This window comes from Cavia porcellus, unplaced genomic scaffold (assembly GCF_034190915.1).
Source record: "Cavia porcellus strain 051 isolate PalLab524CR breed Dunkin Hartley unplaced genomic scaffold, mCavPor4.1 scaffold_17, whole genome shotgun sequence".
In the NCBI taxonomy this organism is placed as follows: Eukaryota; Metazoa; Chordata; class Mammalia; order Rodentia; family Caviidae; genus Cavia; species Cavia porcellus.
The window spans coordinates 31,318,057-31,333,562 of NW_026947500.1; the positions used below are offsets into that span (position 1 = coordinate 31,318,057).

The following is a 15,506-nucleotide window of genomic DNA, read 5'->3' on the forward strand; positions in this document are numbered from 1 at the left end:
GTGGTCATATACCCTTGCTTCCTGTAGTTTAAGATCAGTAAGTGATTATTGGTCCTCCTATTTTCACTATTATTATTGTATATATTATTATTTTAGTTCATCAGTACAAGAAGTCACCAACTTACAAACAGGAGAGTGTTTGTAAGTCAGATTCGTTTATTAGTCTGACAAAGTGCGTCTTACACACCTTTTACACACACTGTATTGCAGTGTACAGTATGTACACAGCAGCACAACTGTGACAATGTACATGAGCTACTAATTTGGTGATTTGTGTGCTTCTCCAAATGCTGTGATGCAAGATTTTGTGAAAGTTTGAAACTCAGATGTTTGTAAGTTGGGGACTTAATTGTATTACTCTGAATTACTGCTGGAGCTCTACATTTTTACATTGTTTCTGAACCCAGGATTCTTCTATCAGCCCTGGCCTTCAAAGTGAAGTTTTTGTTGTTGTTTGTGTGCTTTTTTGAAATAAGATATTGCTGTGTAGCCCCAGGCTGGCCTTGAGCTTTTGATCTTCTTGCCTCAGCCTCTCAAATGTGGGGACTATAGGGATTCTTCAATGTATTTTTTTTTTTTTTTTTTTGTCTTTTTCATTTTTATCGGTACCAGGGATCGAACTCCTGACCGCCTGCTCGCAAGGCAGGTGCTTATGCCGCTGAGCTAAATCCCCAGCTCCTTCAATGTATTTTTAAACAGCTTTATTGAAATGTAATTCATGGGGCTGGGGATTTAGCTCAGCAGCATAAGCGCCTGCCTTGCAAGCAGGCAGTCGAGTTTGATCCCTGGTACTGATTAAAAAAAAAAAAAAGAAATGTAATTCACATACAGTAACATCTGCTCATTTGGAGTGTACTAAATAAATTGTTGCAACCAAACCACAGTCAATTTTTGGAACATTTTTGTGATCCCCGCCAAAAAGTTGAGTAACCTCATTCCCGGTACCCACACTCAGCCATTGGCATTAACTAATTTTTCTTTTTCTACAGATTTGCCTGTTTTGGACATTTCGTACACAGGGAATCGTAGGTGACTTTCACATGACCTCTTTAATTTAGTATAATGTTTTGAGGGTTTATATTGTACTATGTATTAGCAATTAGTTCCTTTTTATTCCCTAATAATATACTTACACCATATTTCTCTATTCATAGTTAATAGATCCTGGAGAGTTGTTTTTTTTTTAAACCTTTAAGCTGTTTTGAATAATGCTGCTATAAACATCATGCATAGATTTTCCTTGTTGTGTTTTGTGGTGATAGGGAGAAAACCCAGGGACACACATGTGTTACACAAGTACTCTTCTGCTGAGTTACAGCCCCAGCCCTGTGTACAAGTTTTTGTGTAATTTTTTTTCCTCTTACATATCCAGAAGTGGAATTCTATTTCATATTTAATGCAGAAATGGTCAAACTTATAATTATTTCGCATTCTGAAATGTGTCATTTTATTTTTAAAGCCATTCCAGTAGATATGTGATTGCATATTGATTTGATGGACATTTGTGCAGTGACTAATAATGCTGAATGATCGTTGATATGCTTCCTCACACCCTTTATCCCCGTCTTCCTTTTCCTCTCGTATACCAGGGACTTAACTCAGCATTATTCAACCATTGAACTATATTTCTAGTCCTTTTCATTTTTTTTTTTTTGTTTTGAGACAGAACTAAATTGCCCAGAGAACCCTTGAACTTGTAATGCTCTTGCCTCCAGAGTAGCTGGAATTACGGGTGTGTACTACTGTGCCCAGTTTATTGGTCATTTTAAATATCTCCTTTGGAGAGCTGTCTCTTCAGATGATTTGTTCATTTTAAAATTCGATTGTTTTTATTATTAAGGTGTGTTTTATGTATATTTTGGATACAAATCTCGGGTGAGTATATACTTTCAGAACATCATTTCCTATTCTCTAAGTTTATCTTTTTACCTTCATTATCAGTTGTACCACAGTTCTACTTTTTTTTTTTTTTTTTTTTTTGTCTTTTTCCTTTTTATCGGTACCAGGGATCGAACTCACAACTGCCTGCTTGCAAGGCAAACGCTTATGCCGCTGAGCTAAATCCCCAGCCCCACAGTTCTACTTTTTAATGATAACCAGTTTATCTTTTGTCACATATGCTTTTGATGGCATATCTAAAACCATACCCTTAACCCTTGGCCAGAAGAATTTATACCTGTGTTTCCACTATGAATTTATAATTTTAGCTTTTACATTCAAGACTAAGATCTACTTACAGTTAATTTAGTATACTTATGGTAATTTAGTGTGAAGTGGAATTCCAAATTCTTTTTGTCATACGTAGCTATCAGTTATTCTAGCATTTGCTGGAAAGAGTATTCTTTCCTCACTTAATAATTTTGGCACTTTTGGAAAATCATTTTGTTATTAATAAAATGATAAGCTTCCCCAAAAATGAGGATTACAGAGGGACTTTCTGACTTGTTAGTCTATGACCATACTATGAGCTACTTATTCTAGCTTTATACTAAGTTTTGAAGTTAGGAAATGTATATCTTCTAACCTTTTACTTCTGTTTTCAAGATGCTTTCAGCTATTATAGAGTATTGCCTCTTGACAATGTTAAGTTTTCTGATTTGTGAATATGCCCTGTTTTTTAGTAATAGACCTTTTAAAATTTCTTTAAACAATTTTTGTAGTTTCTATAGTATGAGCATTACACTTCTTTAAATTTATTTCTAAATATTTTATTGGTTTGTATGCTATTGTAAATGAAGTTGTATTTTTAATTTATTTATGGATTGTTCATTACAAGTGTATGCACATACATTTGATTTTTAAAAATACTCTTATACCCTGCAACTTTGCTGCACTCATTTATTAGTTCCAATGATTTTTTTAGAAAATCTTTAGAATTTTCCATATAAAAGATCATATCATTTGTAAGTTAGGGTGATCTTTCTTAGTGAAAAGCATCTAGTTTTTCTTCATTAGGTATCATGTTAACTGTGGGTTTTCTCTAGATACCTTCTATCAAGTAAAGGAAATTCTCTTCTGTTTTTAGGTTGTTGATTTTTATTGTTTGTTTTGTTTGGTTTTTGGTTTTTTGAGGCAGAGTCACTATGTAGGTCAGGCTGGCCTCAAACTTATTATGTAGACTAGGCTGGCCAAACTTACATTGAGCCTCGTGCCTCAGCCAGGAGAGTGCTCAGGTAACAGGCATGCGTCACCACAGTCAGCTAGATGTGTTTTTTTTTTTTTTTTTTTTTTTTTTTTTTTTATCATGAAAAGGACTAACTTTTCATTTTTAGGATAAAGGCATCTCACTTGAAATTACTTTTTTTTTAAGTGATAAGACTGAAACAAGGATGTTGTACATGCTAAGCACACATTTTACCATTGAGCTACACCTCCAGTCCCTGTGTGATTTTTTTTTTTTTTTTTTTTTTTTTTTAATACATTGGCAGGTTTGCTCATGTCTGGTGGGGAACTTTTGTGTTTATATCATAAGGGATATTGTTCTATAGTTTTCCACTATTTTTGTATGGTTTTGTATGGTATTAGAATAATACTAGTCTTACAGAATGAGTTGTGTTTTTTCCTTTTGGAGTTTATGTTAATTGATAGTAATTATTTAACTGCTGATAGAGTTCACCAGTAAAATCATTCAGGCTACTGCTTTTCCATTTAGGATGCTTTAAAATTATTTCTATTTTCTTTATTTAATATGAGGTTATTTGTGTTTTTAATTCCTTCCTAAGTTCTTTCTAGTTTGTCTTTCTAGGAATTTTTTAATTTCATCTAAATTATTTACTTTGTTGATACATAAATTTATGTAGGATTACTTTATAATCCTTTTGTTTCAGTAGTTTCTAGCGCAGTTTCAGAATATTTGGGGGAAATGTTTTGGCCTTTCATCTTCTAAGAGTTCATACTGCTTTGGTTAATTGACCTTTCCTTATCTTCTATGGCTTTTATGCCTCTCAGCTCTTCTAAATACACCTTTGTTCTCCTTAAAGTGGGTTTGGAAGGAAGGATCAGTGCATAGATACAGGTTTGCACTGCAGTTTTATCATTCAGATTCAGTTTTCACACCCGTGATTTTTAAATTAACAACCATTTTTGTTTCTTCCTGTGGTTTTGACTGACTCAACCAAGTGATTTTAAAGATAGTCAAATTTTTCTTTCTAAACTGTTTAGATTTAACTCAAAATATGAAAATGTTTAAATATTTGTATTACTGATTTACATTCACTTGATTTAGTTTCAGAAGCCCTACAGGTGTCAACTCCTAGCCAATCTGCCAATACCACTAGTCCTGCTACGACTTCTTCCACCACAATGTGTGCAGCTAAGCAAGAACCTCACCACTCTACTTCTGCAGTAAACAGCCTGGAAAATATAAATGCTACAGAACCCCCAAAATCCATCAAGCTTGGTAGTCTTCCTTCAGACCAATTGGCAAAAGGACAGGACACTGTTGCCATAGAAGGTTTTACAGATGAGGAAAACACAGAAAGTGGAGGAGAAGGCCAATACAGAGAACGTGACGAATTTGTGATAAAGATAGAAGACATAGAGACTTTTAAGGTGATATAAATGTTTATAGTTAAAAAAGATCACAGTTGAGTTGGACTGTTTGTTTTAAGGCTCCCAACTTTATGAGTTTGAAGAAAATGATTACTTACATAATTTAAAAATAACAAGAGTAAAAGTATAACTGGATTTAATTTTTATAATTTCAAATTATAGAGCCCTGAATAGAATAATAAAAATAAAACCAGGTATGATAGCATACACCTGTAATCCCAGGGCTCAGGAGGTTGAGACAAAAAGATCGTCGAGAGTTTGAGGCTAGCCTGAACTACATAGCGTGACCCAGTTGGAAGGGAGGGAGGGCGAGGCTGATTGTTTTAGCTATGTTTAAAATAATACATCTTTGGGTTCTTGTTTGCTTGTTTTTGCTTTTGCCTTTGTGTGTGTGTGTGTGTGTGTGCAAGCGTCAGTGTGTTAAGAATGTGTGTGTTTAAATTTGGGCAAAGAGGAGTGGACATTAGGAAGCACAGTAGGCACTTTTAAATTATATATATGCCTTTCATTCACAGCTAATAACTGCTAATTTGCTGCATAGTGGTTTCTGGTCTTTTTTAGTACGTACATATTGTTATAAAATTGCATAAGTAAGATGTGATGATACCAGTAGCAAAGGACTTTTCAATAGTTTCAGCTATGCAAGTGGGTAATGGGCTTCCCTTCTGATAGTCTGTTTCTGGAAGAATCTAAGCAGAGACCAAATAACTGAACCTGTTTATAAGAACTATTGCTAAGGGCAAGAGGCTTGGCTGAGTGGTTGAGAGCTTGATTAGCATGTGGAAGCCTGGGTTTGATCCACAACGCTTCAAGGGGAAGAAAAGTTATTGTAGAAATTCAACTAAAGGTAAGAAGTAAAAATATGAGTTATGAATGTTTTTAAGATTCCTTTCAGATCTAAGGTACACTGTAAATCTAGAATGTGTTATTATCTACAAGTATAATTAATTTGTTAATTACAGGAGGCTTTAAAAACAGGATTAGAACCCCCAGCTATTTGGAAAGTACAGAAAGCTTTGTTACAGAAATTTGTTCCTGAAATTCGAGATGGGCAAAGAGAATTTGCAGCTACGAATAGTGTGAGTAAATGCTTGTTTGTTTATATTAGCCTTCCAATATATTAATGACGATCCGGGGGAAAATAAAGAATGATTTAGATGCGTTTTATATTACTTGTATTTGACATAAAATCACATAAAGTTTGAACTATGCAGTATATGATTCTCTGGTAATGATTTAAAGATAAATATAAAAATTATTTATGAATTCCCAGCCACTTAAAATTAAATGACTTTATATTTTTGCTTGACAATTTTTGAAAAACAGTCCTTTAGGCAGGTGTGGTAGTACATGCCTGTAATCCTAGTGCTCGAGAGGATGAGGCATGGGAATCATGGCAAGTTCAAGGCCATCCTGGGTTACATAGTGTATTCAAGGCCAACCTGAACTCCATATCAAGACCTTGTCTCAAAAAAACCAAACCCAAACAAAAGAGACTAGTGTTAGTCAGTCTGAAGATTTCACATAGGTTCAAAGGTTCTTGTATTGATTATTCTACCAGTCAGATATCCTGATTTAGCAGAAGACTGGCAGAAGTTGTATTTATATAACTGTTCTGTAGCTTTCAGTAAATGAGCATCTGCCAAATGAAATTGCTTCTGTGTAACTAGTATGGGCTGGCTCGCAGGCAGGAATGATTCAGGAGTCATTTTATTTACAGTGAACCCAGCCTGGCCAGAGCTGCATTTTGGAAAATGTAAAGGATGACTGATAGTCAAGCCAACAAAGTAATATTTGTGTGTAGTTTTTTACAACTGTGTGAGTTAGGTGTTTTTCTCATTAGTACCTAGGATATTTTGGAGATGCCAAGAACAAATACAAAAGGATATATGCAAAGTTCATTGAAAATGCAAACAAAAAGGAGTATGTCAGAGTTTGTTCCAAAAAGCCAAGAAATAAACCTTCACAAACTATCAGGTATTTGTTATGAAATATAATTATATATTTATTGGCTTATTTTTAGCACAGTCATCATACCAAGGATTATGTCAATTGAAGAGACATATTAGTTTTTGTATTATACATAATTCTGAAAAGTCAGTACCTGTTATAATAAATGATGCCTTTTAAAAGACTGTAAACGTCTTGACTTTGTGTGGTGGGATAGGTACCATTTTCTTTCCATGAGTCCTTTTGTTGCCATCATAGTATAACTTTAAAAAAAAAAAAAATTTAGAGTGAAAAGATAGAGTATAGTTCTTTGTGATAGAAAAAGACTTCTAAAAAATCCTTTTTTTCATTCATTTAATGAAAATAATAAAATAAGAAATAATGACTGACAAGTTTTATCGATAATTTTTGACAAAAAAGCTATGAGACGTGTATTAGTAGCAGTGTCTACAGAAGACTCATTATTATAGATTAGATTCTGTTGGCTGCAGTACAAAGCTGGGCGATAACCTGAAACTGTTGTGGGTGGGAGGGATGATGAGACTTAGATATTCTCATACATCTCAGCAGGTCTCATCTAATTAAGATTCCCTATTGGGGACCTATTAGAAGAGCTCATCTTAATTTATGTACTTAGATCTCTAGATCCACATGGAACAAATCTTTGGAGGCTCTTCTACAGATGCTGTGGGGTTTCTGCATTAAAACATAGTACCAGCAGAGCTTGTGGATTTCTGAAGGCCAGAACTAGAATTGGCTATCAAAAATTTATGAAGCATTATTTTCTTAAACCCATTGACCATCTGTTGTACAACTTTATACTCTGGGGAAAGAGTCTGTAAAGGGAGGGGAGGATGAAGTCCATGAAATAGGGATAGAGTTATTAGTCCCTTAACAGTATTGAATGCCAGTATTTAAAGAATATATATTTCAGGAAAATTTATGTATACATGTGTAAATGGATTTTATTTTGAAGTATTGATGAGGGTATTTAAGTAATCTTTTCTCTTGTCTCACTTTTTTTTCTAATTTATTTTTATAAGATTTAAATGTGTTTCAGGTAGCAATACTCATGCTTTGGATAAACCTCATTGACTACAATACTGACACTGCACAAAGCTTTAAACATGTTAATGAAACCTTGTTTGAAACATTACAGAACTGTTCAGCCCAAGCCAAGTACTAGCAGTAAAACTTCAGATCCTCCAACATCAAAAACTACAACTACAAAAGCCCCTTCCATGAAACCCAAAGTTAAACAGCTAAAAATAAAAGCTGAGCCACCACCAAAGAAACGGAAGAAATGGAAAGAAGAATTTTCATCATCCCAGTCTGACTCATCTCCTGAGATTCATTCTAGTAGTACTGAAGATGAGGGTGAGTTTTCATGAAATGGGTGGGTCTGCATGAATAGGCAGGAGTGACTGATGCTGACTGCAAATTTTATATATTTGTTCAGGGGATTTATCTACCTAATAAGTTCCGCTTGTGCTTACATGACAATAACATACTGAAGAATCGTTTGCACATGCATGCAGTGAAATAGAAAAGGCAGAATTTAGCTTTGTTAGTTCTAAACTTATGAGTGTTGGTTTATGCCAGAAGAAAAGAATAAACCTAGGAAACAGCAGTTAAAATTGTCATTAGTACAGTATAGTAATATATAGTACTGTATATGTCTGGTATATATAAGATGCATACTACTGTATGTCTGCCTCCACCCTGCATGCCCTCATGACCATGATAGATACCCTCTTTTGTCTGCCTTTTCTTCTTTTTGAAATGGGAAAGTTGAAATGACATAGATCAGCAGTTACCTAACTTTTTGACCTTAGAACCCCTTTCCACCCTTGCAAACTGTTGTAGATCCTAAACAACACTTAATGTAGGTGATAACTGTTGGTACTTATACCATATGAGATGCTGAACTAAGGTAATGAAGGATGTAAGAATCCACAACACACATCCCACTAGCCATCAAAGCTGGTGTTGATCTATGCAAAAATTTCAAACAATTTAGTAACAGGACAGAGTTTGGCAAACTGTGGTCTGCCAGACCTGGCCTTCAACCTTTTTTTGTAAATATGGGCATTCTCTGCTTAACCACTAGGTTGTTAAGTGAATTGGTCTTTAAGTAAGGTATTGTAGATAAGATGTACATTACCATATTCAGAACAAAGAAATGGTCCAAGGAAACTCCAACTTGACTTTGCTTTTATTTGCATAAGTCTTACATACAGTACTTTAATGTAACAAAATAAAATTATAGTACTGTGTAAACAAAGTGTACTGTACAAAAAAAAGGCAGTGAGGCTCCAGAAACCAGATGTATAGATCTGTACAAAAAAAGACTAAGTCCAAACAGCACATCTCAGTTGTAAGTCTGAACAATCATTAACAAGATGCTAACAAGGAATATCTGTAGTGTTATTGAAAGAAAAAAAGTTACCCACAGGTAACTTTTGAGAAATTGATGTATTTCTGCTCAGTGACCTTCCCCACTACAATGGCAGTTGGAGTAGTTGTTGCTAAGATCATATGACCCATCAAAGAGTAGTTTTTAGCATATATTGTATCTGAACCCAAGTAGGGGCACAAGGATGAGAAAAGAGGACAGATTTGAAAAGTTCTGTATCCAATCTTTATTGTATCTTGCACAATAAGTTGAGTTGTTGAGGTTGATGTCCAGGACAGTTTCCGAATTACAGTATTATTGCTTGAGAGATGATCTTAGAAATTATGTGACTAGAACTACAATCATAATAAAAAATGTTTCAGTGCTGAAGTCTACTTTAAATGTACTGTTGCTGTAGCTGGCCCTGGCAGCACAGCATTTGGGGCACTGAAGCAAGAGAATTGCCAGGAGATTAAGGCCAGCTTGAGCTACGTAACCAAACAGTATCTCAACAAAAGAAAAACAATATAATGTTTTCAGTATTTGCTCAAAATATTGGTTTGCCTTATAAATTCTCATATGTACACTTATAAATAACCATTTACAAACAGCTTTTTTTTTTTTTCTTTTTATCGGTACTGGGGATCGAACTCAGGACTGCCTGCTTGCAAGGCAGGCGCTTATGCCCCTGAGCTAAATCCCCAGCCCTACAAACAGCTTTTTATAATAGTACATTTCAGAATGGCCTTGGACTTATTATGTAGCCCAGCCTGGCCTTGAATTCAGAGAACTTCAGCCTTCCTAGTGCTGGGATTGCAAATGTGTGCTATCATGACCACTTATATGTAATTTTTGCAGTTAGCAGTCCTTCCTACTGCTTTGAATACAGAGGTTTTTTTTTGTTTTTGTTTTTGTTTTTGTTTTTCCTGAATTAGCAGTTACTCTGTTTCCTTGAGAAAGATAAAATTTTCTTCTATTGGTAACTTGAGTAACCACTAGGTGTCACTAAATAGTGAAGGAAGCATTTATGGTGGTTTAAAGAAGGCAGATGATTGCCCTATGTTGTGGGGCATATCTGTAATCCTGTCTCAGGAGGATCCCAAATTGAAGGCCAGGCTGGGCAACTCAATGAGACCCTGTCTCAGAATAAAATAAGATAAGCTGAGGATGTGACTTTGCAGTAGAGAACTTCCCTGGCTTGTGCCAAGATTTTTTTTTTTAATTTTATTTAAGGAGGAAAAAAAAAAACCACAAAAAGGATACAATTTATGCAGAATTTCAGAAAAAATAAACAGTAGGAAATCACTAGTGAATAGATTACATATTGTCATCTTAGAAATAGTTGTTCAAGTTACAAAATTAAAGCATATAAAGTGGACATTCAAACAGTGAGACTGCAAACAGTTCTGTTCAGTGATCCAACAAAACTCAGTAATATGGTTATCTAAGTTATACACTTAAATACACATGCAGTTATACCCTTTAGAACACTTTCTTTTCCTCTCTATTGTGCCAAGATCTTAGGTTTGATTTCCAGCACTGATAAAAAGGTGAATATTGATACTATTTATTGATATAAATAATAGATTTATATGCTGGCAATTTTCAAACTGTTTTAGGGACTCTTTATAATCTTCCAATTTGTCCAAATGTTTTTGTTGATGTAGATTAATTCTGTCAGTATTTATTAAGTTAGAAATTAAAATTTTCAAATATTTAAAATTAACTGATTTCTACTTATTAGTATAAAAATGCTAGGTATAACTTTCTAAAAACTAATAATATTTATTGAGATAAATACTATTTTGCTTTTATTTTTTTCTGAGAAGAAGTCTTGCTATGTGGTACAGCCTATCCTCAAACTCATGGCAATCCCCCTGCCTCAGCCTCTTGAGTGCTGGGATGATAGGCGTGTGCCAACATGCCCAGCTTGAGATAAATATTATTTTTATATCTGCTTCATCATTTAGTTTGTTATGTGTTATTTTGGTTAAAATAAATGAACACTCACCATCACATGGGTGTATGGATAGGGGAGGGAAAGAATATTTTAGTTGCCTATTCTGATTATGAATATTTTTATTTGAATTCAAAACTTGACAACTGATAGTTTCTTGAAAATTCCATACAGGTACATTAAAATGTGTTGTTTGCCTTGCCTTGTTGTATGGATCTTTTATCCATACATCATTCATTGTTCATATGAAAATAGTTATCTCAGTGGCATAGCTCTTCCAAAAAGTAGTATGTTTCTATCACCTTTTAAAAGTTATGGCCAGGAGCTGGGCATTGCGGCTCACGCCTGTAATCCCAGCACTCAGGAGGCTGAGGCAGGAGAATCATTGCTGAGTTTGAGATGAGCCTAGGCTACAAGGTGAGCTCAAGGTGAGCCCAAAAAGTTTTATGACCAGGAATATAACTCAGTGGCACAAGCACCTACCTGGCAAGCACAAGATCATGAGATGGATTCCTGGTACCAAAAAAAAAGTTACGGTCATGCTAGGTGTGGTGGCGCATACCTACAATCCCAGCGCTCAAAACACCAAGGCAAAGAATACAGGCTCAAAGCTAGTCTGAGCTATACAGTGAGCTCAAGGCTTGCCTGTACTACAAAGTAAGACCCTGTCTCTAAAAATACCAAAACAGTTATGGTCAAACATGTATGACACATAAAGTTTGCCATTTTAAAACCATCTTCAAGTGAAAGTATACAATTCAGTACTCTTAATTACATTCACACTATTTTATAATATCACCACCCCTTTTCAAGTTTATCTTCCCAAACAGATATTCTGTAACAGCTAAGCAGTAACTCTTCATTCTTCTGATTGCTGCTGGTAACCTACAATCTTATTTTTTTATGTCTATGAATTTGCCCATACATGTAGGTTATACACTGATTGACCCTGTGTATCTGGCTTCTTTACCTTATCATAGCATATCCCGGATTCATTCATGTTGTGGAATGTATCAGAACCCCATCTTTTTTATGGCCAAATAACACGTTATTGTATATTTGTTTATACTCATTTTGTCTGTCCGTTCATCTGTTCATTGACACTTAGGTTGTTGTAAAAGTATTACAAATAATTTGTTGGAGTGAACAAATATACAAGTATCTTGAGTTCCCTTTTTCAATTCTCTGAGTATATACTTGAGAGGTGACTTGCTGAATCATATAGGAATTCAATGTCAAGCTTTTTTCTTTCTTTTTTTTTTTTTTTTGTCTTTTTCGATTCTTTCTGTACCAGGGATCGAACTCATGACTGCCTGCTTGCAAAGCAGGCACTTATGCCACTGAGCTAAATCCCCAGCCTAATGTCAAGCTTTTTGAGGAACCACCAAATTGTTTTCCACAGTGGTTATATCATTTTACATCCCTGCCAAGGTTTTTCCACAGCCTAGCATATATGCATACATATATACAGCCATATTTATATTTATAGATACACACAGACATCCTAAAAAGTATGGTATCACATTGTAGTTTTACTTTGCATTTCCCTAATGACTTTAATTTGGGCATTTTTCCAGGTGTTTATCAGGTATTTGTATATTCTTTGAAGGGTAGACTATTGGTCCTTTTTTGTTTAGTTGTAGAACTTCTTACATATTCTAGATTTTAAACTAATAAGATATGATTTGAAAATATTTCCTTCCATTCTGTAATCTTAGTTTATCTGTTTTTCTTTTGTTTCTTATGCTTTTAATGTCGTTACTAGACTCTACTGTCAAATCTAAGGTAATGAAGATTTATCCCTATATTCTAAAAGTTTTATGGCTTTAGGTCTTTATATTTAAAATATATATTTCATTAATTCCACCACTAATCTCATCAGAAATCTTTTGTCCAGCTTACAACAGAGGTTACAGGTTTTAGGAATACCAATTTTTATTTGGAATACCAGCTTTTATCATTGGCAATAAGTATTGTTGATTGTATTTTCTGAAATGACAGATTCATTTCATTACTTGTAAATAAAATTTCTGCCAAATATTCATGTCCAAATAGGCATAATATCCATCTTTCTTTCAAATACAGAAGGTATTTTAGGGAGAAAAAAGTTTCTCTCATAACTCAGGTAATGGCATATGCCCTCTGCATGGTGGTAATCATAATTCTTGTATTAGAAGTATTTTCTGGACCAGGAGTGGTAGCACACCTGTAATTCCAGGACTTGGTAGGCTGAGGCAGGAGAGTTGCCATGAATTCTAGGCCAGCCTGGGCTGCATAGTGAGTTCATGACCAGCCTGAACTACATTGTGAGACCCAGTCTCAAAAAAAAAAAAAAAAAAAAAAAAAAAAAACCCACCAAACCAAAAAAGAAGCATTTTCCTCCTATGTACCATATAGAATGTTAAAAACACATTGACATGTACAAATTTAATGAAAACAGTAATTTTGTTTTGTTTGAGACACAGTCTGGCCGTGTAGCTCAGGATGGACTAAACTCAGCTGTCCTCCTGCCTTAGTGCAGGGATTACAGATGTGCACCACCATGCCCCTCTTGAAAACAACAATTTTTGCTGTTGGGTCAAAAAGTATTCTACAGGGCTGGGGATTTAACTCAATGGCATAAGTACCTGCCTTGCAAGCAGGCGGTCGTGAGTTCGATCCTTGGTACTGATTAAAAAAAAAACAAGAAGTATTCTAAAGTGAAACTAGCTTCTTTTCCCTCCACAAATGTATGAGCAGTGACCTGACAAAGTATATAACTACTAGTATAGTTTGCTGTGACTGCCTTTATTCATGCTGAGTAGAGAAATAGCAGTTTTACCTGTTACTACTTTTACAAATATCAACACAGTGAAAAAGTTAAATATCTCAATATTATTATGAAAATGGTCTTGTCCTCAGAGACTGAGAGGGTCTCATAGACTATACTCTTATTACTGCCTATAAAGACCCTGATAATATTATAGTTATACGTTTGGATGCAAACAGAATAAGTCAAAAGGGAGGCAGAGTTTTAATCTTGCACTGAATTTAAGTGAAATTTCCTCTATGCATAGTCTGTTTACATTAAAAAAATTTTAATGTTTCTTAGTATGGAATTCTATAATAATTGAAGTACAGAAGTTAAAAAAGAAATGGTATCTATATCTTAACTCATAATTGCGTCTTATAGATCCCTTACTAATAAAAATACAGAAGCCAACCATGAAGACTAGAGCAAGATGGGGAATACAGCTCAGTGCACAGCACCAGCCTGGCAAGTTGCACCATCATCAGTTTGATTCTCAGTACCCCCCCCCCCAAAAAAAAAAAGACTAGAGCAGCAGAATGTGTATCCAGTGTTCATTTGTGGGGTGAGCCAGGCTGGGAGAAAAACTGGTTCTTCTCTGACCTTGTTTCTACACATTGGCTTGGTGTCAATCAGTAGAGCCTGGGAAGCCTTGGAACACACAGTGTATAAGCTTCGTCATGCCATCACCCTACCACCACTACCCATTTTGTACTAATAAGTCTGGTGGTCTATTTTTGTTGTTCTGTTTTAAAACTCTCCAAATCCAGTGTGGTGGTGCATGCCTGTAATTCTCAGCACTCAGGAGGCTGAGAAGTATTTTTAAGTTCTCAGTAAACAAAACTTAATATTTTATCTTTTCTTTGTCCCAGAATTTGAGCCGCCAGCTCCTTTTGTCACTCGCTTTTTGAACACAAGAGCAATGAAGGAAACCTTTAAGAGTTACATGGAACTGCTTGTTAGCATTGCCCTGGACCCTGACACAATGCAAGCCCTAGAGAAGAGCAATGGTATGGCATTCTGTCTGTTTTCAAAATTCTATCTGTTGTGGTTTTGCATGTAGTTTGTATAATATATACCTATAATTTCTCAGTCATATTCTTAATATCGGAATGCTAGAAAATGATCACATCTTTTTATGCATTGTTTTAATAGCAGAACAACTTTATAGTGATTATATTTTTATTGCTTCCTACTCATAGGATAATTATGTAATTATTTGTGTCTTTTAATTCCAAAATCTGTATCATCTTCACTAGTATTTTACTAAATGCATTTCATAGAAAGTCCATGTGTTGTTTTTTGTTGTCATTTTTTTTGTTTGGTTAGGTTATTTTGTTCATTTATTTATTTATTTGTTTGTTTGGTCTTTTTGAGACAGGCTCTCACTGTGCAGTTCAGGCTGGCCTTGAGTTCAGTTTGTAGACCAGTCTGGTCTCGATCTTGCCATGATCCTCCCCACTCAGCCTTCCGGGTGCTGGGATTACAGACATGGGCCACCACATGCGGCTAGAAGTCCGTGTGTTAATATATATCCTGTTTTCCCATAATTGGGAAGATAGGCCAGATAATAGTGATATAAAAATTAATATATTTTGTAAAACAGAATCTTCAGTAAAAGATAAATTACAGGCCGGGGATTTAGCTCAGTGGTGTAAGCGCCTGCCTGGGAAGCACAAGGTCCTGAGTTTGATCCCTGGTTAAAAAAAAAAAAAAAGATAAATTACAGTGTTTTTGAGATAAGGTCTTTGTAGTTCATGGCCTTGAACTCATAGCAGTTCTTCTGGTTCTTCTCAACACTGCTGGAATTACATGTGTGCATTACTATATCTGATTAGAGAACAGTTTTTGGATTTTGTTTTCTT

The 15,506-nt window shown here is 35.0% G+C and overlaps 1 protein-coding gene across 2 annotated transcripts in view; it reads left to right on the forward strand.

The window, feature by feature from the left end:
* Qser1 (glutamine and serine rich 1) overlaps nt 1-15,506 on the forward strand; it is a 79,811-nt gene that overhangs the window by 52,635 nt on the left and 11,670 nt on the right. For both annotated transcript variants that reach the window (XM_013145970.3, XM_003463847.5), the window contains 5 exons: nt 4,226-4,551; nt 5,514-5,630; nt 6,395-6,528; nt 7,661-7,878; nt 14,514-14,651. In XM_013145970.3, coding sequence (XP_013001424.1) covers nt 4,226-4,551; nt 5,514-5,630; nt 6,395-6,528; nt 7,661-7,878; nt 14,514-14,651 — 933 coding nt within the window. The remainder of the gene's footprint in view (nt 1-4,225; nt 4,552-5,513; nt 5,631-6,394; nt 6,529-7,660; nt 7,879-14,513; nt 14,652-15,506) is intronic.